Source organism: Scyliorhinus canicula, chromosome 4 (genome assembly GCF_902713615.1).
Source record: "Scyliorhinus canicula chromosome 4, sScyCan1.1, whole genome shotgun sequence".
Classification (NCBI taxonomy): Eukaryota; Metazoa; Chordata; class Chondrichthyes; order Carcharhiniformes; family Scyliorhinidae; genus Scyliorhinus; species Scyliorhinus canicula.
The window spans coordinates 206,849,998-206,874,160 of NC_052149.1; the positions used below are offsets into that span (position 1 = coordinate 206,849,998).

Below are 24,163 nucleotides of genomic sequence, written 5' to 3' on the forward strand. Positions count from 1 at the left end.
ACAATGTATATTTGAATTCAACCAGCAATGGTGATCTTCCTCCAAGTCGCCGCAGCCACAGACTCCGGCTGAGCAGGAAGACAGTGCAACATATCTGCCAGATCATGCCACACCTGGCACTGCGGGGGTATAGTAGAGGACACCCATTCCCGGTGGCCACCAAGGTGACAGTTGCTCTGAACATTTATGCCAAGGGCTCCTTCCAGGCACCGATTGGGGAGCTGTCGGGATCTCACAAGCCTCGGTGCATAGGTGCATCCATGCTGTTGCATAGGCCCTATATGCCCAGACAGTGCAATATCATAGAATCATAGAACTTACAGTGCAGAAGGAGGCCATTTGCCCCATCTAGTTTGCACCGGCCCTTGGAAAGAGCACACTACTTAAGCCCAAGTCTCCACCCTATCCCCGTAACCCCACCTAACGTTTTTGGACACTAATGGCAATTTATCATGGCCAATCCAACTAAGCTGCATATCTTTAGACTGTGGGAGGAAACCGGAGCACCCAGAGGAAACCCACGCTGACATGAGGAGAACATACAGACTCCGCACAGACGGTGACAAAAGCCGGGAATCAAACCTGGGAGTCTGGAGCTGAGAAACTATTCTAACCACTGTGCTACTGTGCTACCATACACATCAATGTGGACCGAGCCCACCAGGATGCCCAAGCAACGTAGTTCGCCATCGCCGACATGCCCCGGGTCCAGCAGGTGATCGACGAAATGCATGTCCACTCTTCACAAATTTGAAAGGGGTTCCACTCAATGAAAGTGCAGCTGGTATGTAACTATCAGCTGCGCATCATGCACCTCTGCGCCTGATACCCCGGCAGTGTGTACCACGCCTTCATCCTGGCACACTCGACGATTCCTGACATGTTCGAGACACACCCTTGGATAGACATTCAATTGTAGATTTCAGAATGGAATTGAATAATAATTTGAAGATGAAAATAGTAATATGGGGAAAGAGCAGGGAAGTGAAACCTATCACGGGCCAGGATTTAGAGAACCCCAAAGTGTATCATGGAGTTCACTTGACCCACAACGTTTAATAGATTTTGGTTATGGAGAGCACAAGGGCCCACTCTACAGGTGTGATGCAACAGAGATCTGAAGTATTTTTAAAGCAAATCAATGTTTATTATATGATTCCAGTTAACATTTTATAATCACACAGTAAACATCTTAGCAAATATCAATGCAAATACTGCCCCCAAAGAATACTGTACTCTAAAAGTAACCCTTAATCTTCCCCAGAAACATCTGTAAGACAAATACCCTCTTTAACAAAGACAGCAGATTTAAATTCTGTATTGAGAGCAGTTATCACTTTTAAATTTGCAAGTTATCTGAAGATATTCTTTTCATGCAGAGAGAGATCAAAAATTACACCTTGTTTGGCTGGATGTGGCTCCAACTCTGAAAATGAAACTAAACACACATTGTAGCCGCCAGCTCAAAAACAAAACTAAAAGCAGACAGACAGCCCAGCTCCACCCACACTCTGACATCACTACAGCTATTTGATAAACACCCGTTTCTTAAAGGTACTCTCACATGACAGACCGACTGGATTGTTCCTCAATATAGTCAGTGCCCACTCAATGAGCTGAATGGCCTCCATCTCAGCTATCAAATACTCACCACACTAGAAAGAGTATGACAGTGATGGCTCGGATATTGCGTGTCTTAAACAAGTGAATGATTGAATGAGATTGTTTACTTCTAGCTTTCATATCTTCGAGCTGGGAGAAAAAAAGAGAGGATTGAGTTTTATCACGGATTATCAGAAAAGATCCATATTATCAGCTATTTCTATTTGTTCACAACAGGTATTGATGATCCAGAAGATGAATTTGAAAACAGTGCAGTCTAAACTAGCAAATTTGCAGCTTCTTTCTTTCCGCACCCCCAACACCTATTATGTTGACTCTGAAATTAAATTAAATTAAATGAAAATCGCTTATTGTCACGAGTATGCTTAAATGAAGTTACTGTGAAAAGCCCCTAGTCGCCACATTCGTGCGCCTGTTCAGAGAGGCTGTTACGGGAACCATCTGTAGATAAGAAAGGTGAGGTCAATATACACATAATAAATCTCCCATTTTATTCATGCAATGCCGTGTCACAGCACATGATACTTGTATGATTTTCACAGAGGAGTATTGCTCACATCATAGACTCTCAGTCTCTGATTGGATAAGTAAAATTATATTGTATGTTATGGATAGGAAATGAAGTTATATATTTTAGCTCTTCCAGTAATATCCTTCAGATCTGAGTATTGGAAAATAGGCACACGGGATTTAATATTTATTTTATTCATTGATTCGGTCAATGAATGTGGGCATTGCTCGACCAGCATTTATTATTCACCCCTGGTTTCCCTTAAAAAGGTGTTGATGAGCCATCTTCTTGAGTCACTGAAGTCCATATCATGCAGCGCCATTGGTGTTTGCAAGGGAGTTCCAGGAATTTGGAGCTGTGACAGGGAAAGAACGGAAATATCGTTCCAAGTCATGATGGTGTGTGGCTTGGAAGGGAACTTGCAAGTGGTGCATTGTGTTCCCATGCAGCTGTTGCCTTTGTCCTTCCAGGTGGCAGATATTGTGGGTTTGGAAGGTTCTGTTAAAGGAGCATTGTGAGTTGATGCAGTACATCCTGTGGATGGACATGATGCAAGGAGTGAATATTTAAGGTGGTGGATAGGGTGCAAATCAAGAGAGCTGCTTTGTCCGAGATAGTGTTGGGCTTCTTGAGTGTTGTTAGGCTGCACTCCTTACTTGTGCCTTATAGATTGTGGACAGGCTTTAGGAAACCAGGAGGTGATTCAGTCTCCGCAGAATTCCCAGCCTGTAGCCTGCTTGTGCAGCCACAAGATTTGTGTGGTATGGTAAATTTCAGGATGTTCATATGGGGAATTCATCGAGTGCCATGGGGAAATGGTTAGGTTATCTCTTGATGGAGATGGCCATTTTCTGCACTTGTGAGGTATGAATGTTCTTGTCGCTTATCAGCCCAAACCTGAATATTGTCCAGGTCTTGTGAAATATGGACATTTACTGAGGAGTCATGAATGGTGCTGAACATTGTGCAATCATCAGTGACCATCCTCACTTCTAACCTTATTATGCAGGGAAGGTCATTGTGTGAGCAGCTGAATGTAGTTGGGCCAAGGGCACACTCCGGATTGACTCCCACACTAATGTCCTGGGACTGAGATGATTAACCTTCAACCACCTTAACCATCTTCCATTGTGCTAAGTATGACTAAAGCCCCCCCCACCCCCCCGCTCCTCCCCCCCTGCCCCCCCTCCACCCCCCCGGCCCCCCCCGCCCCCCCCGCCCCCCCCCTCCCCCCCGCCCCCCAGCCCCCGCCCCCGCCCCGCCCCCCCGTAGGAGCCATACGGCCCATCGAGTTTTCACCAACCCTTTGAAAGAGCACCCTACCTAGGCATGCTCCACAGCCTATCCCCGTAAATCCACATAACCTGCACATCCCTGGACAATAAGGGGAAATTTAGCATGGCCAATCCACCTAAGCTGCACATTTCTGGGCTGTAGGAGGAAACCGGAGCACTTGGAGGAAACTCACGCAAAATCCACACAGTCACCCAAGGCCGGAATTGAACCCGAGTCCCAGGTGCTGTGGGGCAGCAGTGCTAACCACTGTGCCACAGTGTCTTCTTGCACTGTTTGCAACTCATGATATCCCGGAGGTGTCAGTTTTGGATAATGGATCGGTTTTCACCAGCCAGGACTTCACAAAATTTATGACGTTGAATGGCATTCGGCACATAAGGATGGCATCATACCACCCAGCATCGAATGGTTTGGCAGAGAGAGCCATCCAGACCTGAACAGTCGGGTTGAAGAAACAGTCAGCAGCATCATGAGACACCAAACTTTTGTGCTGGCCATTTGATTACAGAACAACCCCACGCACCACAATGGGAATAGCACCGGTGGAGCTACTCATGGCAGACGACTCCAAACCCAGCTGAGTCTACTATTCCCAAATTTAGGTGGTAGAATAGAACACCAAGAGCCCAATGCAGGGGCCATGACAACATTCACCGAGAAAGGCAGTTCAATACGGGTGAAAATGTATGGGTCAGAAATGATGCGAATGGCCCCACATGGGTCGCAGGAACAGTCAAGGCCAGGACAAGACCCGTGTCGTATGAGATACATGTTGGAAAGCATGTAATAAAGAAACACCTGGACCAGGTGTGGGCCTCAGATTCGTTTCCTCTCCAGAGTTGACTCAGACCAGCATACCAAGGACCATGGAGAGTCCCCCAACAAACTATTCACACCCCTCCGGCACCACTGGTATCAGCTATGGACACCATGGGTGACACCACGGCTGTCCCCTGCCGCCAGAGGAAAGGAGCGAACCACCCCTCAGACGCTCACATCGGAAAAGACGGGCGCCTAGCCATAATACCCCCCTATGTCGGCGGCCTTTGATTTGTCTCCACAGCCTTCTGCGGAAAAGAGTTCCACAGATTCACCAACCTCTGGCTGAAGAAATTCCTCTTCATCTCTGCTTTAAAGGATTGTCCTTTCAGGCCGGAAAGTGGAGCTGAGTCCACAAAAGATCAGCCATGATCTAATTGAATGGCGGAGCAGGCTCGAGGGGCCAGATGGCCTACTCCTGCTCCTAGTTCTTATGTTCTTATGTTCTTAGTCCTTTGTGTCCTCTAGTTCTAGTTTTCCTGCAAGTGGAAACATCCTCTCCACGTCCACTCTATCCAGGCCTCGCAGTATCCTGTAAGTATCAATAACATCTCCCCTCATCCTTCTAAACTCCAATGAGTACAGACCCAGAGTCCGCAACCGTTCCTCATACAAGTTCTTCATTCCAGGGATCATTCTTCTGAACCATCTCTGGACCCTTTCCAAGGCCAACACATCCTTCCTTAGTTACTGGGCCCAAAACTGCACACAATACTCCAAATGGGGTCTGACCAGAGCCTTATACAGCCTCAGAGGTACATCCCTGGACTTGTATTCTAGTCCTCTTGACATGAATGCTAACATTGCATTTGCCTTCTTAACTGGTTTCTGAACCTACACGTTAACCTGAAGAGAATCATGAACAAGGACTCCAAGTCCCTTTGTGCTTCTGATTTCCTAAGCATTTCCTCATTTAGAAAATAGTCTCTGCCTAATTCCTCCTTTCAAAGTGCAAAACCTCACACTTTTCCACATTTTATTTCATTTGCCACTTCACTGCCCACTCTCCTAGCTTGTCCAAATTCATCTGCAGCCACCTTGCTTCCTCAATACTACCTGTCCTTCTACAGATTTTTGTATCATCTGCAAACTTAGCAACAGTGCCTTCAGTTCCTTCTTCCAGATCATTAATGTATATTGTGAAAAGTTGTGGTCCAAGCACAGACTCCTGAGCACATCACTCATCACCGGCTGTCATCCTGAAAACGACCCCTTTATCTCCACTCTCTGCCTTCTGCCAGGCAGCTAATCCTCTATCAATGCCAGGATCTTACCCTTAACCTTGGACTCTGAACTTATTTAACAGCCTCCTATTCGGCACTTTGTCAAAGACCTTCTGTAAACCTAAATAAATCACGTCCACTGTTTCTTCGTTGTCTAACTTCCTTGTTATCTCCTCAAAGAACTCTAACAGATTAGTCAGACATGACATCCTTTTGACAAAGCCATGCTGACTCAGTCCTATTTTACCATGCACTTCCAAGTACTTTGCAATCTCATCTTTAATAACAGACTCTAAAATCTTACCAATGACCAAAGTCAGGCGAACCGGCCAATAATTGCCCGTCTTCTGCCTCCCTCCCTTCTTAAACAGTGGTGTTACATTAGCCATTTTCCAGTCCTCTGGGACCCCTCCTGCCCAGTGATTCCTGAAAGATCACCACCAATGCCTCCAGAATTTTCTCAGTTATCTCTTTTAGGACCCTGTAGTGTAGTCCATCCGGTCCAGGTGACTTATCCACCTTCAGACCTTTCAGTTTGCCCAGAACCTTCTCCTTAGTGATGGCCACTGCACTCACCTCTGCCCCCGGTTCACCTGGAGCTCTGGGGTCTTCCACCATGAAGACTGATGCAAAGTAACCATTCAGTTCATCTGCCATTTCTTTGTTTCCTATTATTACTTCTCCAGCCACGTTTTCCAGTGGTCCAATGTCTATTTTTGCCTCTCGCTTACCTTTTATATATTGGAAGTAACTCTTCCTACCTTCTTTTATATTACCGGCTAACTTGCACTCATACTTCATCTTCTCCCCCTTATTGCTTTTTTCATTGTCCTCTGCTCGCTTTTAAATGATTCACAATCCTCTGGCTTCCCATTAATCCTTGCCACTTTGTATGCATTTTCTTTAGCTTTTATGCTGTCGTTGACTTCCCTCATCAACCATGGATGCCTTGTCCTGCCCTCAACATGATTCCTCCTCCTTGGGATGAATTTCTGCGTGCCTCCCGAGTAACCACCAAAAACCTCTGCCATTGCTGTTCCACTGTCTTCTCTCCTGGTCTCCTTTTCCAATCAACTCTGGCCAGTCCTCCCTTTGTAGTTACCCTTATTTAATTGTAATACTGTTACATCTGACTCCATCTTCTCCCTCTCAAACTGCAGGGTAAATTTTATCATATGGTGGTCACTGCTCCCTCAGGGTTCCTTCACCTTAAGATCCCAAATCAAGTCTGCCTCGTTGCACATCACCAAATCCAGAATTGCTCTGTCACAAGCTGCTCCAAAAAAACATCTTAGACATTTCAAAAATTCCTTTTCTTGGGATTCACTACCAATCTGATTTTCACAGTCCACGTGCATATTGAAGTCGCCCATGGTTATTGTAATATTGCCTTTTTTTACATGCCTTTTCTATCTCCTGATTTATTTTCTGCCCCACATCCTGACTACTGCTAGGGGGCCTGTACATAACTCCCATCAGGGTCTTTTTACCTTTGCGATTCCTCAACTCTACCCACAGAGATTCTATGCCTTCTGATCCTATATCTCTCCTTGTTATCGATCCTTACTGACAACCCCGCCCCCTTTACCCGTCTACCTGTCCTTTCGATAGGTCACATATCCTTAGATATTTAGATCTCAGCCCTGATCCCCTTGCAGCCACGTCTCTGTGATGTCCACAACAACATACCGGCCAATTTCAATGTGCACAACAAGCTCATTTATCTTGTTCCGTATACTGTGCGCACTAAGGTACAATACCCTCAGTCCTGCATTGACCACCTCCCTTCTCACACTTGTCACATTTTTTGCTCTGCATGAGGATGATGTTCTATTATTTTTGTTCTCTATTTCCCCTTCAGTTGTGACACCTTCTAAGATGATGCTCTAGTTCCCAGCACACTGCCATGCTAGTTTAAATCTTCCCAAGTGACACTAGCAAACCTTCCAGCCAGGATATTGGTGCCCCTCGAGTTTAGATGCAACCCGTCCTTCTTGTACAGGTCTCACCTGCCCCGGAGGAGATCCCAATAGTCCAGATATCTGAAACCCTCCCCCCTACACAACTGGTTTAGCCACGTGTCTAGCTGCACGATCCTCCTATTTCCAGGCTCACTGGCACGTGGCACAGGGAGTAATCCTGAGATTACAACCTTAGAGGTCCTGCTTCTTAGCTTACTGCCTAGCTCCCTGAACTCCTTCTGCAGGACCTGAAATGAAATGAAAAATGAAATGAAAATCGCTTATTGTCACGAGTAGGCTTCAAATGAAGTTACTGTAAAAAGCCCCTAGTCGCCACATTCCGGCACCTGTTCGGTGAGGCTGGTACTCCTCCTGTCATTGCACCTATGTGCACTATGACCTTTGGCTGTTCACTGTCTCCTTTCAGGATGTCCTGTGTTCATTCAGAGGCATCCTTGACCCTCGCACCAAAGAGGCAACATACCATCCTGGAGTCTCTTTCACATCCACAGAAACGCCTATCTGTGCCCCTTAATATAGAGTCCCCTATAACTATCACTCTCCTACACTTTGTTCTCCTCTGCTGAGCAACAGAGCCAGTTGTGGTGCCACTGTTCTGGCTGCTGTTGTTTTCTACTGATCGGCTATCCCCCCCAACAATTAATTTGGAAATAAAAAGCCAATCAGACACTGAACTTTTAACTGAAAAACAGGACAATTAGATTTACCACTTATCTTTCATGATTCTCTCACTGCACCAAATAACAAAGTTTCATCTCACTCTCGCTGTCACTCAGTCAGGATGTCTCGACTTCACCATGCGCACTTCCCTGGCCATGCCTGTCTTTTTCCCCATTCTGGGGTTTGATTGGTCTGTCAATTGGTCCTGAACTCAATTAAATATCCCCCCCCCCAATCATCAGTCAGTATGTGTTGATGTCGGGAATTTCCACCATGGTCTTATTTATGAAATCCGTGTCGTTCCAGTTGGGCTCATACATGTTTACCAGGACTACCAGTGCCCCGTCTAGGACACCGCAGACCATGACGTACCGCCCCCCTGGGTCCGTAACCGTCTTTGTCACCGGAAACACCGTCCTCTTGCAAATCAGTATGGCTGCAACCTAGCCCTCATCCCGTATCATGAACGGTACATCTGGCCCACCCAGCGCTTCCTTATCCACAGTCGGTCCTTCTCCCTCAGGTGTGCCTCTTGAAGGAAGACGATGTTGGCAACCAACCTCTCAAATGGGAGAAGACTCTGGATCTTTTCACTGGGCTTTGATGTCCCTTAATGTTCCAGGGGACAATCCTGGTGGGGGCTTTCAGTATGCCCCTTTCTGCGGGATCAACATTACTTAACTTTTGGACGTGTCCTGCACTCTGGGTTTTCCCTTTGTTAGGGGGCCGTCCAAAACGACCACGGTCACCGTTTCACCATGAGGCCAGGCCCCTGCACTTCGGGGTTTCCCTTTGTCCAGGGGACACCCAACATGTCCGCCAACTGTTTGTACGCCATGTAGGCTCGGCCCTGCACTCCGAGTATCCCATCCCCCCCATGTCCCTCCCTCCATACATGCCCCATCCCTGCCTCTGTGATCCTCCCCCACCCCCAGACGCTCCCACCCAGGAGGTGAGCCATGGCCCGCCTTGATATAATACTTCCCGTGCTAGCATTCCCTGCTAGTGTGGTGGCCCCTCTCCTGGAGATTATCTTAACCCTTTCCCATGCAAGCTAAATATCTGTTCCCTCTGTCTCTGCCTCACCCACTCCTGCATTCTGCTGCCTTTGCCCTTTCCTGTGGTCTGGTCTTTTTGATCAAAGCGAGGCAGTACATTCCCACGCAAACAAACATGTGTCCATCATGGTTCCTTTTTTTTCTCCCATCTTTCCTCCTCTGTTTCACCCTCAGTATTGCCTTGCCTGCTCCTTGTCCAGGCCGTTTGTCCAAACAAACACGTCCGCCTCTGCCGGTGTGTTGAAATAATGTTGCTTATTTTGGAAGGTGATCCAGAGCCTGGCTGGGAACAGCACTCTGCTCCTGTAGAGGGCCGATTTCGCCTGGTTCAACTCAGCCCTGCGCTTTACCAGGTCTGCCCTGATGTCCTGATAGACCCGGATTCTACCCAGCTGTCCTTCCCAGCTGTTCGCCTTCATCTGTCTCATCCATCTCACGATCCTCTCAGAATTCTGATAACGATGCAGTTTCGCAATTATCGCCCGTGGTTGTTCCCTTGCTTTGGGCTTTGGTCGGAGCGATCTATGCACCCTGTCGATCTCCGGCGCATTGGAGAAGCAGTCCCTCCCGACTGGGTTGCCCAGCATTTGGGCCACATAGCCCGTCGGGACCCTGCCTTCGATCCCCTCTGGCAGGCCCACGATCCAGATATTCTGGCTTCGGGACCCATTCTCCTGGTCCTAGACTTTCCATTTCAAGCTCCTGACACTTAGATGCCTTTTCCAGCTCAAGAGCACTGCGCCTGCACCTCCACCTTCTTTCTCAGTTCATCAATCGGCATCTGCATGGTGCCCAATGCCTCTATTACTGCCAACTTGGCCGCCATCTGGATTTCCATCTTTATTGCCTCCCTCATCGCCCTCAGTTCCTTCGTCAGGAACATCTTCCATCCATCTCCAGGTTGGGCGGCGGGGGGTGGGGGTGTTGTTCATGTTGTTCGTCTCCCTCTCTCTGGGGTGACTGGGGACCCCTCACCTCGTGGGGCCACTGACTCATCCACCTACTGCTCATGGCCTTTTCCTCCACTTCTGCCATCTCTGCGGCCTCTTGAGCTCCTATTTACTGGCATGATGATTCTGTCCTTTCCCTTTCTTGATTTTGGGTGAGATACAACCGAATTGTCAAGCTAATTTTGACTAAAATTGCCTATTTGGCATCTGATGTGCATCTGCTCAGCGCATCACCGTCACCGGAAGTCCATCAAGCCTCTTCTGACAAACAGGCGACCTCTGCCATCCAAGAGGAGGGCAGCTGGTGCAAGGGAACACCATTCTGACTTGGAAGTGTATCAGCTTTCCTTTATTGTCACTGGATCAAAGTATTGAGATCCCTCCTGAACAGAACTGTGGCTGTATCTGGAGCATGTGGACTGCAGCAGGTCAACAAGGCAGTTCACCACCACCTTCTCAAGAGTAATTATAGATTGGCAATACATTTTGGTCTTGCAGCAATGCCCACACCCCTAGATTGAAAATAAATTTCATGCGGAATTCTCCGACCCCACGCCGGTGCGGAGAATGGCGGGACGCGCTGTTTTTTCCCGCGACGCCGGTCCGACACGTTCCCGCTAGTCTCCCCAACGTGCAGATTTTTCCGACCGCCTTTCCCACGAATAACCCCGTCAAATTGCCCGAAACGGCCTCCCACTATTCCACAGCTCGGATGGGCCGAAGTCTCGACGTCGGCACGCAATTGAGTACGCCGGCTGATGCACCTGCTTTTCAAATTCGTCAGCCAGTTGAGCTGGCTGACGAGGGGATGAGCGGACCACCGGACTGTGAGCAAACCGGGGCTGGCATCCCGGAGAACGCAGCGAACAGTTGGGGGGGAGGGGGTGGAGGGGGTTGGGGGGGGGGGGGGGGGGGAGAAGGAGTAGGGGGGAGAAGGAGAAGGGGGGAGAAAGTGAAGGGGGGAGGGAGGTAGAGGGGGAGTGAGAGGGAGGGAGAGAGAGAGAGAGAGGAAGGGAGAGGGAGTGGGGGGGGGGAGGGGGTGGGGGAGAAGGAGAAGGGGGGAGAAGGAGAAGGGGGGAGGGAGGGAGAGGGGAGAGAACTTTTCCAACATTGGCTGGCATGTCTCACGTGCAATTGACGGCTCATCAGGGGGAAGGGGAGTGGGGGGGAGAAGGAGAAGGGGGGGGAGAAGGAGAAGGGGGAGGGAGGGAGGGGGGAGAGAGAGGGAGGGAGAGAAAGAGAGGGAGGGAGGGAGAGTGGGGGGGAAGGGGGTGGGGGGAGAAGGAGAAGGGAGAGAAGGAGAAGGGGGAGGGAGGGAGAGGGGGAGAGAGAGGGAGGGAGAGAGAGAGAGAGGGAGAGGGAGTGGGGGGAAGGGGGGTGGGGGAGAGGGAGTGGGGGGAAGGGGGGTGGGGGGGAGAAGGAGAAGGGGGAGAAGGAGAAAGGGGGAGGGAGGGAGAGGGGGAGAGAGAGGGAGGGAGAGAGAGAGAGAGGGAGGGAGAGGGAGTGGGGGGAGAGGGGGGTGGGTGGTAGAAGGAGAAGGGGGGAGAAGAAGAAGGAGGGAGGGAGAGAAAGAGAGGGAGGGAGAGAGAGTGGGGGGGAAGGGGGTGGGTGGAGAAGAAGGGGGAGAAGGAGAAGGGGGGAGGGAGGGAGAGGGGGAGAGAGAGGGAGGGAGAGAGAGAGAGAGGGAGAGGGAGTGGGGGGAAGGGGGTGGGGGAGAGGGAGTGGGGGAAGGGGGGTGGGGGGAGAAGGAGAAGGGGGAGAAGGAGAAAGGGGGAGGGAGGGAGGGGGAGAGAGAGGGAGGGAGAGAGAGAGGGAGGGAGAGGGAGTGGGGGAGAGGGGGGTGGGTGGTAGAAGGAGAAGGGGGGAGAAGAAGAAGGAGGGAGGGAGGGAGAGGGAGAGAGAGGGAGGGAGAGAGAAAGAGGAAGGGATAGGGAATGGGGGGGAAGGGGGGTGGGGGGAGAAAGAGAAGGAGGGGATGGAGGGAGAGAGAGGGTGGGAGAGCGAGTGGGGGGAAGGTGGGGGGGAGAAGGAGAAGGGGGAGGGCGGGAGGGAGGGAGAGAGTGAGGGAGGGAGAGGGAGAGAGTGAGAGGGAGGGAGGGAGTGACTCGTCCACCCCCGGTTACAAAATGTCAGCCGCCCTTCCATGGCATGACGGGCACGAGGACACGGCCGCTGGTTGCCCTGTGGCTTACGGCCACAGGACACTGACGCACTGGTGAGGAGGACGTAGTTAACTGCCCGTTGGATGCAGAAAGTGACCAGGGGTTAAGCTGGCCGCGTGTCAGCAGTGCAACCAGGCCACCGGGACGCACAGGTGTCCCGTGGCAGGCGGCTGCCGAGCTGTCGAAAAACCTCCATCTAACATAGAACATAGAACATAGAACAGTACAGCACAGAACAGGCCCTTCTGCCCTCGATGTTGTGCCGAGCAATGATCACCCTACTTAAACCCACGTAACCCGTATACCCGTAACCCAACAATCCCCCCCTTAACCTTACACTACGGGCAATTTAGCATGGCCAATCCACCTAACCCGCACATCTTTGGACTGTGGGAGGAAACCGGAGCACCCGGAGGAAACCCACGCACACACAGGGAGGACGTGCAGACTCCACACAGACAGTGACCCAGCCGGGAATCGAACCTGGGACCCTGGAGCTGTGAAGCATTGATGTCATGTCTCTGCCCCCACCACCCATCTGTAGGTTAGCAAAATGTATGCGAACAGAACGGCTATGTTCAGCGCAGTGGTCGGGGCCGATGCACTGCAGTTGGAGATCGAGCAGCGTCCACAGCCACATCCCATAGTAGCCGCGGGGCCAGCTGCAGGAGCTGAGGGAATGGCCATGGACTTGGCCATCGTCGAGCAGCATGGGGTGGAGGAGGAGGAGGAGGAGGAGGAGGAGGAGGAGGAGGAGGAGGAGAGAGTAAGGGTGCAGCCAGGGCGCCAGAGGCGACGGCCGAAGCCTAGGGTGTACCGTGTCCGGGTCTCTTTCCAGACAATGCCGGACATCACCTGCAGGAGGAGACTCCGGTTGAGCAGGGAGGCGGTGACACATATCTGCCACCTCGTGGTGCACCTCGCCCCACGTGGAACGGGAGGAGGACACGCGATCCCGGTTGCCGTCAAGGTGACGGTTGCACCGACGGCCATCCCGATTTCTATCGGGAGCGGAGAATACCGCCTTTTACATTCCCTTGTTCTCAGGAACTTTCTGTGTTCCCCCTGAACTTGGTGATTTGCTTACTGTAATGGAAAACAATTTTATTGGTGGAAACATTTCTGAATAGGGAGTGTTGAATAACAGATGTAATCTCTGAACAGTTTGGTTATGTGCAGCATCTGACAAATTCCAACCAGACTTCTCCAAGCGAGTCATTTTCAATATACAGTCAGTTATATCTTGAACAAATGGCACTGGTTGGTTAATGAAGTTCACCATCGACTGGACAGTCCTATTTCTTCACTATCACAAATAACAAAACTTGTTTCCATTCTCTTCATGGTGTATAATTCACTAATATAATGGATACTGTGTATAGCATCACTAGAAAATGGCGAGAATTAAAGTGGGATGGAAGCATATACAAAGAATAATCTGACCATCATTTCTGGGGCACTCTAACTTTGTCTTTATAAACAGATGGAAAAGTGCAAAAATTACCTCATCTGTAAATTTAATATTTTATTCAAGACTGTCCACTGGTTCAACAATTTGATCCAATTTAATATATGAAGTTCAGTCCCAGGGACTTTGCTAATTAGTGATAGTTGGGACAAAACAATTGACCACCGTGAGGAAAAGGATGGTAAATGTTAATGAACCATAGAAATCAATTTGGTCTCTCGTTTGTGTATTTGGTGGCCTAAGGGTTGTCCTAAGAACCTAAGGATTCTTTGCATAATTGCTGTGTGCCAACTCTGTCTATTTGCTTTTGCTAGAAGACAGGATTAGGCTTGGTCGAGAGATCCTTGACAGTCAAATAACCTGATAGCACACTCATACATGAAAAAGAATAATCACTTGGAAAGGGGAAATGGCTGACCCGCATGGAACTGTAACGTAGGCAGAGTCAATGCCTTCACAACAGAGTGGTATGAGATAAATTGACAATAAAAGGGTAGGTCTGTATTAAATGGCCGAATGAGCAAACAGGAAAAAGTTGCAATTCCATATGTCAATACCTCAAGATCATTGAAAAACACTTCTGGTGGAGTAACGCCATTTTTCTTTGCAATTTGGCAGAGTATTGCTTCAGCCTCCTGTACCCTTCCATTTATCAACAGCCAACGTGGAGATTCAGGAATAAACCTGGAATTATAATTATTTTCTTTTAAATAAAGAGTACGAAACTCATACAAAGTTTTTTATATTTAACTGGGGGGTTCCCAGGTATCTGCTGCTCGTACATAGCTGCTCACCTATTCGTACCTGATTGATTTTCCTCATCATGCTCTGCTCAGACACGATGGAATAATCCATGTGGGAATGAAGATCCAGTTCACAGATTTAAAAACAAATTCCTGGGGAAAACATCTTGCAGAATTTCTCTGAGCCCGATCCATTGACCTCGTTGTGTCTGACTCGGAACGTGACGAGGTTGTTAAATCACACGGGAGACCTCTCATGAGATTTGCGATACTTGGGACGCCTCCTGCAGTCTAACGAGATCTGGATCCCGCCCTCACTGGGCGGGATCCAGATCTGAATACTTAAGCAGTTAGACTCACTTAAGTGTGTCGACGCAAGATTTTCCCAAGACCCAGGAACGAGCGCACAGCTTGGGAGGCCTCGCCAATTCGCCGTTTAGCACTGGTCCATACAAATGTGGACCAGCTGTAATGGCACCTCGAGAGGTCTCCCAGGCAATTGGATGTTTCCTGCTGGTCAGACTTTGGGCAGGGTGGTACCCTGGCACTCATGGGCACATTCACATTGTCAGTCTGGCACATTGGCACTGCTTGGCAGGGGCATTACCAGTGTGCCATGCTGGAAGTGCCAAGGTACCAGGTTGGCGATGCCAGTGAGCCAGCCCAGGGGTGTCCTGCCCTTATCAGGTGGGTCGATGGGAGCTCAAGGACCCTCTAACAGAAAAGTTGGAGCATTGAGTGGGTCCAAAGACCACAGTGTAGAGTGCAGAAATCAGAGAGATCGGGGTGGCATTTAGAAGTGGTGCACCGACCTCTTCCTGCACTGACGAGCTGAGGAGGAAATGAAGGTAAGTGATGCCTCGGTGGGGCATTCCTTGTCGAGGTAAAAATATCAGAGTCCCATTTGATAGTGGGGTTGTGAATCACCCTGCTAAATGCACCCAAAATGGGACTCGTTTTTTTTTCCTGTTAAATCGCACCAGGGTCTTCGAGATTGACACGGAAAAAAGAAGGCTGGAAAATTGATTTGGGAAGGCATTGAACATCCTGCTCTTGGCCAAATTGAACCACTTAAGTAGCCAATTTAAAGCCTCTTCCCACCGACGCTGACATTTTATCAGTGGGGACTGATACCACATATATTCCATGTTAATCAATATTCCTCTTTAATTATTTTATGGAGTGTACTAATAGTTTAAGTGGTTCCTTTTAATTTTCTTTCACAGCCGCACATCCAGAATAACTTAAAAGGGAAACTTTGCATGGTTTGTATGAGGAATTTTGGGTTGCTGCACACTTGTACAGCTTGAATAATAGATCATGGCACATGGGGGGGAAGGGGAGCTGCAGGAGGGTGGAGGAGTGGGGGGATTATGGAGGGGTGCTGGAGTTGTGGACAGTACGACAGCAAGTGGCATGTGTGTGGGAAGGGGGGGGGGGGGGGGAGGTGGAAAGCAAGAAAGACCAAAGGTCCACATGAGAAGTGACATTTTAACAAGTTTTGGACAGGAGGAAAACCTGCAGTAAGGCCAAGGGGTTTGGGGATAAATTCCAAAACCTTGAGCAATAACTCAAATTTTGAGTTACGATTTTGAAGAAAGGCATTAATTTAGATTCAGAGAAGTGGAGGGTGAGTATGGGACAAAAAAGTTGAAGAATATTCAGTAACTTGATCTGACCTTAACCTTGATGTGGTGTGGGACAGAGGGGTCCAGTGAATCTTGGCAAGTGTGTGAAAGGACTCGGGCTGCAATGGATTCACTTGAATTTTGTGAGGTGAAATAGGAGGTGTGGCTTTCGGAAAACCTAAACCCTGAGATTCAGTCAGATAAATGCAGACACCAGGATTGGCCGGTTTCCTCCCACAGTCCAAAGACGTGCGGGTTAGGTGGATTGGCCATGATAAATTGCCTTTAGAGACCAAAAAAGGTTAGGAGGGGTTACTGGGTAACGGGGATAGGGTGGAAGTTATAGGGCTTGAGTAGGTCGATGGAGACTTGATGGGCCGAATGGCCTACTTCTGCACTGTATGTTCTATATCTATATCTATGGTGCAGTGTTAAAAATGACATCACTCACCAAATACATTCATCACCATGATCCTAAGGAACTGATCAATCCGCAGCAAGTATTGCACTTCTCAATGAATAAGGAGTTTGTACTTGTGGGTACTGCATTGTAGTTCAAATTAACTTTTCGTGCTATGCTAAACATCTGCCATCTCCTTACTTTTCCTGATTAAATTAATTAATAGATTGCCGTTCAATTTCATGTCCCCTCTCAAAGTAGTGTCTCATTTTTGAGTATGGTTCCATAAGTGCATGTTATATTTAATATGCTTAAAAAATACAATTTACAAAATATAAAGCCTTGGTGTCTCAATATAAGCGCAGTTTTGATGTCCATGCAGATGGAAGGATATATTTGTCTGGGAGGGTGTGGAAAGAAGACTCAGTGGGTTGATTTTTGGGATGAGGGGATTATCCTATGAGGAGAAATTCTCTGGAATTTAGAGGAATGAGAAGTGATGCCACTGACACGTGTAAAATTTTCAGTGACTTGACAGACTAAATACTGAGAGGATACTTTCCCAGTCTAGGACTAATGGTCACTGTCTGAGAATAAGGATCAAAGCTTTTGTTTCACTGAGTAAAGATATTTCTCCTGAATTAAAGAGTTTTGAATCTTTCAATTTCTCAACCCCAGAGGGTTGTGGATAGTCAGCCATTGAAAATGGTCAAGACAGATTGACAGATTTTTGGATGCTAAAGATATCAAGGGATGTGGGGTTGGTGTGGAAACATGGAACTGTTATAGAAGATTAAACATGTCTATTTAATGGCAGAAATGGTTTAAAATTCCCAGCTATCATTTTGGCTCAGTGAATCATACTTGCTGCATCTCCTTTGTTTAATTTCCAGTTTTCTGATAGATAGACTTTTATAATAGGCCACTTGCATTGTTTTATAGGATTTAAAGAGCAAATTTTCTGCTTGTTGAAGTTCTGAGGTGTGATTATCACAACTGAAGTCTGTTTCAGCAGATCTTTGACAGATGTCCGTCTACCTCAGAATCATGCTGTTAGAATGTTTTTCTGACAGGGCACATCACCTGCCCATTGAAGAGCCCATTAGATTTTAAACCCATTGGGATCTGGTAAAATTGGGTGGGTATTGAAATCAGCTTGCGATTGATTCCAATGTTACTTCCTCAATTACCCACACTGAACATCGGGTCTCCCATCACTGTCAAGCAGACGTCACCACACCTCTTTAATAAACTGTCAATATTGATCCTTATCCTTACCCTCACCAAAGAAGGACACTCATTTCCTTCTGGAATCAATGGCAGACGCTAACGGCAATAAAGGTTCTTACCTAAAAATGACATTTGTTAATTCTTACCTACCACCACAAGGGAATGTACAGGAGCCCAGCGAGAGACAAGAATAAAAGCAACATCTGCCAGCTTCGTATGAAGTATGCAACTAAAGGCAGGGCCATATAGCCGATTGCAAAGGAAATGCAAGTTCCCAATGTCGAGAATACAATTCGAATGGATGTCCCAAGGAGTTCTGATCCTGCAAGAAGAGAATAGGGAAGGACGAGTCAGAAAGAAGATCTGAAAGAAACCAGTATTCATAAAAAAGAAGTGCTGGAAAATTGAATGGAATTATAAGTTGATTAAATCCCCAGACCTGATGATCTACATTCCAAGGCATTGAAAAATTGTTGAGATTGCAAATCATCTTGTAAAACACTATAGATTCTGAAACAGTGTCTGAAGATTGGAAAGTTGAAAATGTCATCCAAGTTTTGAAAAAGGACAATACAGGAAACTTCAGACCTCTTAGCCTGTCATTAGTAGCAAAAACTGTGATGATTGGAAACTAAGAAAATAATGGAGAGATTGGGCAGAGGATTTATAGAAAGGAAATCAAGTTTGATAAACCTCTGGAGTTTTTTTTGAGAATGTTACGAGCGGAATAGATAAAGGGGAACCACTGTATGTGATAGAGATAGATAGAGATAGAGAAATACAGCACAGAACAGGCCCTTCGGCCCACGATGTTGCGCCAAACTTTTGTCCTAGGTTAATCATAGAATTTTGGACAATTTTTCATGGCCAATCCACCCAACCTGCACATCTTTGGACTGTGGGAGGAAACCGGAGTACCCGGAGGAAACCCACGCAGTCACGGGGAGGATGTGCAGACTCCACACAGACAGTGACCCAAGTCGAAATCGAACTTGGGACCCTGGAGCTGTGAAGCAATTGTGCTATCCACAATGCTACCGTGCTGCCCTTAAGAAGTTAACCTACACTCCCTTATTCTACCCTAATCCAAGTACCTATCCAATAGCCGCTTGAAGGTCCATAAATTTTCCGACTCAACTACTACCACAGGCAGTGCATTCCATGCCCCCACTACTCTCTGGGTAAAGAACCTACCTCTGACATCCCCTCTATATCTTCCACCATTTATCTTAAATTTATGTCCCCTTGTAATGGTGTGTTCCACCCGGGGAAAAAGTCTCTGACTGTCTACTCTATCTATTCCCCTGATCATCTTATAAACCTCTATCAAGTCGCCCCTCATCCTTCTCCGTTCTAATGAGAAAAGGCCTAGCACCCTCAACCTTTCCTCGTATGACCTTCTCTCCATTCCAGGCAACATCCTGGTAAATCTCCTTTGCACCTTTTCCAAAGCTTCCACATCCTTCCTAAAATGAGGTGACCAGAACTGCACACAGTACTCCAAATGTGGCCTGACCAAGGTTTTGTACAGCTGCATCATCACCTCACGGCTCTTAAATTCAATCCCTCTGCTAATGAACGCTAGCACACCATAGGCCTTCTTCACAGCTCTATCCACTTGAGTGGGGGCAGGGGTCCGCCGAACTTCAGTGTCAGGCTCCGGTGGCTGCGCTGAAAGTCCAGACCGAGCAGCAGCGGGGGGGCGCAGAGGTGAGGGAGGATGTAGAGTTTAAAGTGGGTGTATTCAGCGCCTTGAAGCGCGAGGTCCGCGACACAATACCCCGTGATTTGGGCCGAATGGGACCCCGAAGCGAGGGCGATAGTTTGGGAGGAGGGGTGGGTGCGCAGGGAGCAGCGCCTTACCATAGAACATAGAACATAGAACGATACAGCGCAGTACAGGCCCTTCGGCCCTCGATGTTGCACCGACATGGAAAAAATCTAAAGGCCATCTAACCTACACTATGCCCTTATCATCCATATGCTTATCCAATAAATTTTTAAATGCCCTCAATGTTGGCATGTTCACTACTGTTGCAGGTAGGGCATTCCACGGCCTCACCACTCTTTGCGTAAAAAACCCACCTCTGACCTCTGTCCTATATCTATTACCCCTCAATTTAAGGCTATGTCCCCTCGTGCTAGCCACCTCCATCCGCGGGAGAAGGCTCTCGCTGTCCACCCTATCTAACCCTCTGATCATTTTGTATGCCTCTATTAAGTCACCTCTTAACCTTCTTCTCTCTAACGAAAACAACCTCAAGTCCATCAGCCTTTCCTCATAAGATTTTCCCTCCATACCAGGCAACATCCATGTCCGGATGAATAAAACTCTCCGTGCTCCTGGAGTCGAATAGGCAGGGAGTGTCGTGGCCATTGATTTGTACCCGCATCATTGAGTTCCCGCATTTGTACCCGCATCATTGAGGTGCTTTGGCCGCGATTGATGGAGCGTGATCGCTCCTAGTTGCGGGTAGTCAGAGTCCTCGGTTGAGTCGGACTCACAAAATGGCCGCCGAGAGTCACAAAGTGGCCGCCGCCATCGGTCGCATGTGTCGGGATTCGAAGATGGCCGCCGCCAAGATGGCCACCCCCATGACTCGCACGAGATCGATGCAGCGTCGGAAGTGACCGTGTCCGGCCACCGCGCAGCCGCGTTGCGGGGCCTGTGAGGCCGCAAGCTTGATTTCTGGGCCTGGTGAGACTTTTCTTTGCGGGCTTTGGGCTCAGCCAGGCAGACTTTTGCGAAGTGCCCCTTCTTCCCGCAGTCGTTGCAGATCGCGGAGCGGGCCGGGCAACGTTGACGTGAGTGCTGGCCTTGCCCACAGAAATAGCATGGGGAGCCCCCGGAGTGAGAGGATCGCCGCGCAGCGCAGCCCTGTAGCGTGGCCGAGTCTGGAGGGGGTCGAGAGAGGTTCGCAAGGTCCGCGGAGTATGAACGGAGGTTACGGTGGGCCGTTTCTAGAGAAGAGGCGAGCGTTACCGTGCCTTGGAGGTCCTTTGCCCCGTCTTCTAGGAGCTGCTGCCGGATGTACGAGGACCTGATGCCAGACACGAAAGCATCACGAATATCTAAGTTCATGTGGACATCTGCCGTGACTTCTTTATGATTACAGTTCCTAGCGAGCGCAGTGAGTCTCCCCACGTATTCGTTTAGAGTTTCCACGGAGTGCTGGCGCCAGGTCGAGAGTAAATGTCTGGCGGTACCTCGTTAATCGGCTTTACGAAGCGTTTCTTTAGTATATCGACCGCAGTTTCGTATGTCGTAGCGTTCTCGATCACGGAGGAGAGTCAGTGGCCCACCCGGGCATGTAGCAAGCTCAGCTTGCAAGCGCCGTCGACTTCAGTCTCTGAAGAAATTAGATAGGCCTCAAAACACGGGAGTCAATATTTAAATATTTCTGGGGCCTCCGTCGACCGAGCGTCTAGGTTGAGTTTCTCTGGCTTTTGAGCGCTGTCCATCTTGATGTGTCTGGTAATTAAATTGAGATACCCTCAATTACGACACAGGAGAGAAGATTGGTAATTCAAAGGCTTTAATTACCAGAGAACCGGACAGCTGCCGAGAAGTGTGCTCATAGCATGCTGCCCATTAAGCATCACCTTATATACAGTTTTCTGGGGGCGGAGCCAGAGGCAGAGTCCCCCAGGGTTCCAAGCCCGGTCTTAAATGGCCAATGTATTCAAGGCAAGGTACAGTTACAGCAGTTATACTGATTCCATTCATCACAGCGGGGCAGCGCTTGCCTGTTTCCAATCTTCTCTATCCTAACCATAGATGGAGAATCAACTGAAATAACTTCTCTACCTGTTCCTGCAGAGTTACCTTTGGGGTCCTCCAAGGATCTATCCATGGCTGTATCTAATTTATCATTTACATACTGTGGCATCATCAAAAATTACAGCATTAAGTTCTCACAGGTATACAGATGACTTCTAACTCTACATCACCATGACCTCTTCCAACTCCTCCACAGTCGCTAAATTATTGGACTGCTTGTCTGATATATAGTACTGGATAAGCAGAAATCTTCTCCAATTAATCTTTGGGACAGCCAAAACTATTCTGTTTGGGTCCCAACACAAACCCTCTATCCTAGTTGTCCACTTCGACTTTTTCCCTGTGGCTAAAACAGACTTTTTGGTGTAATATTTGACATCAAAATGAGTTTTCAAATACATATCTGCACTATCGCTAAGACCACCAATTTTAACCTTCACAACATAAGTTCACAAATAATAAGAAATAACATTGCAAACCTTCCCCAATGTCTCATTGTTAGATTTAACCATTCAATACACTCCTGACTCCTCTCCCACATTCCACCCTCCTAAATCTTGAGGTCATCCTAAAATATTTTTCCTCTGACTTTATTTTCGCTAAATCCTGTTCACACATTGACCAGTGCTTGTTGTGCCAAACCGGCTCTTTGTCAAAGTAGGCTTTGATTTTAAAATTCTCATCCTTATTCTCAGGTCCATCCATTGCCTTCCCCTTCTGTATTTCTCCCTCATAAACTTCCTCCAGCCTCATAACCTCCGATACTTCCCTGTTACTCTAATTCTGACCTTGTGAGCATCCCCGATTTTAACTGCTCCACTCATGGTGGGCATACTTTCAGCTGTCAAGTTCCAAATTTTTTCCTTGAGCCTCTCTGCTTCGGTTTCTTCCTGCTGGACACATCATAAAATCTATCTCTTTGACCAAGCTTTTTTGATCACTGTAGTTTCTCCTGGGCCCTCTTCAATTGCCAAGGCTTCTCCTGAGCCCACTAAACTTAAATGTCAGCTTGTTTCTTCTTGCTATGCTCAACTTCCTTCTTAACTTAACTTGCACCTCTCCTTTCCCAGTCTTTGTACCCTGTCTGGAATACATCTCTCTTTGGGGCTCTCCCTGTTCCCTGCCTGGGACACCTGTCTGCAGTATCCGCTCCCAGTCTCATGACCCAGGTCTTCACACAATTTTTCCATTTTTTAGCTGAATATACTTAAATTGTGCATATTCAGTCTGCTCTGAGTCCACGTATGTACAGAACCTTCAAGATCTTCGGGATAACTCGGCTCTTGGCTGAAATCTCCACTAGTACTTAAGAAGCTCAACACCATCCAGGACAAAGCAGGCTGCTTGACTGCTATACTTCGCACAAAAATTCAATCCCTCCACCGCCAACTAACAGTGGCAGCCATGTGCACCATTTACAAGGTGCACTGCAGGAATTCACCAAGATACCTGAGGCAGCACCTTCTAAATCCATGACCATTACCGTCCATAAGGACAAGAGCAGCACGGTAGGATAGTGGTTAGCACAATTGTTTCACAGCTCCAGGGTCACAGGTTCGATTCCCAGCTGGGTCACTGTCTGTGTGGAGTCTGCACGTTTTCCCCGTGTCTGTGTGGGTTTCCTCCGGGTGCTCCGGTTTCCTCCCACAGTCCAAAGATGTGCGGGTTAGGTGGATTGGCCATGATAAATTGTCCTTAGTGTCCTAAAAGGTTAAGTGGGGGTTGCTGGGTTACGGGGTAGGGTAGATATGTGGGCTTCAGTAGGGTGATCTTTGTAAGTGCCGGTGCAGACTCGATGGGCTGAATGGCCTCCTTCTGCACTGTAAATTCTATGAAATAAGGGCAGCAAAGACCTGGAAATACCACCAACTGGACCTTTGCCTCCAAGTCACTCACCAGCCTGACTTGGAAATATATTGCCATTCCTTCACTGTCGCTGGGTCAGAACCCTGGAATTGCCTCCCTTGCATCACTGCAGGACTTGGGTCGGACTATAGTTCAGAAACTTGATCGGGTCAAGAAAGCAGCTCACCACCACCCACTGAAGAGCAACTAGGGATGGTCAATAAATGCTGGCCTAGCCAGCAATGCCCACATTTCATAAAACAAATAAAAAAGGGAAGCTGTTCCCATTTTCTTTGTAAGAAGTGGTCCTTATTGTTAAACTCCATTACTCTTCTGTTTGGTCCATAGTTGATGTTTCACAGGGTTCTTGAGGGTGCTTGAGTCTCTTATAAAACTTAATGGCAACACAATCTTAAGTGGTGACATGGTCTGCTTTTGTCCCTGCTCCTATTGTTATGATCCCATATGTTGTTAGTCCTGGACAAGTCAGACGCCAGATTGAAACCTCCTTGATCTATCCTCACTATATTTTAAATTGTGAAAATATGTTACTGAATAAATTCATAGGCGTCTGCTGACGAACATTTATTACAAAGAATAAAATATACCTTAAAACAAGAAAAGTGAACTACATTATCAGACAATATGTTTGGAAAGATCTCAATCCAAATCCAAGAAAATGATTCAAATATTCCCTGTTCCTTAACTCCAGCAATATCTTTATCAGAAGAAAACAATTTCCAATACCTACCTTATATTCTAATATTCAGTAGCCTGAGGTATG

At 47.9% G+C, this 24,163-nt stretch overlaps 1 protein-coding gene across 1 annotated transcript in view; it reads right to left on the bottom strand.

Annotated features, from left to right (window-relative positions):
* LOC119965337 (solute carrier family 22 member 5-like) overlaps positions 1–24,163 on the bottom strand; it is a 169,799-nt gene that overhangs the window by 69,314 nt on the left and 76,322 nt on the right. The window contains exons 4-6 of the mRNA XM_038795962.1: positions 17,904–18,075; positions 14,310–14,436; positions 1,652–1,752 (exon numbers count right to left, since the gene is read on the bottom strand). Coding sequence (XP_038651890.1) covers positions 1,652–1,752; positions 14,310–14,436; positions 17,904–18,075 — 400 coding nt within the window. The remainder of the gene's footprint in view (positions 1–1,651; positions 1,753–14,309; positions 14,437–17,903; positions 18,076–24,163) is intronic.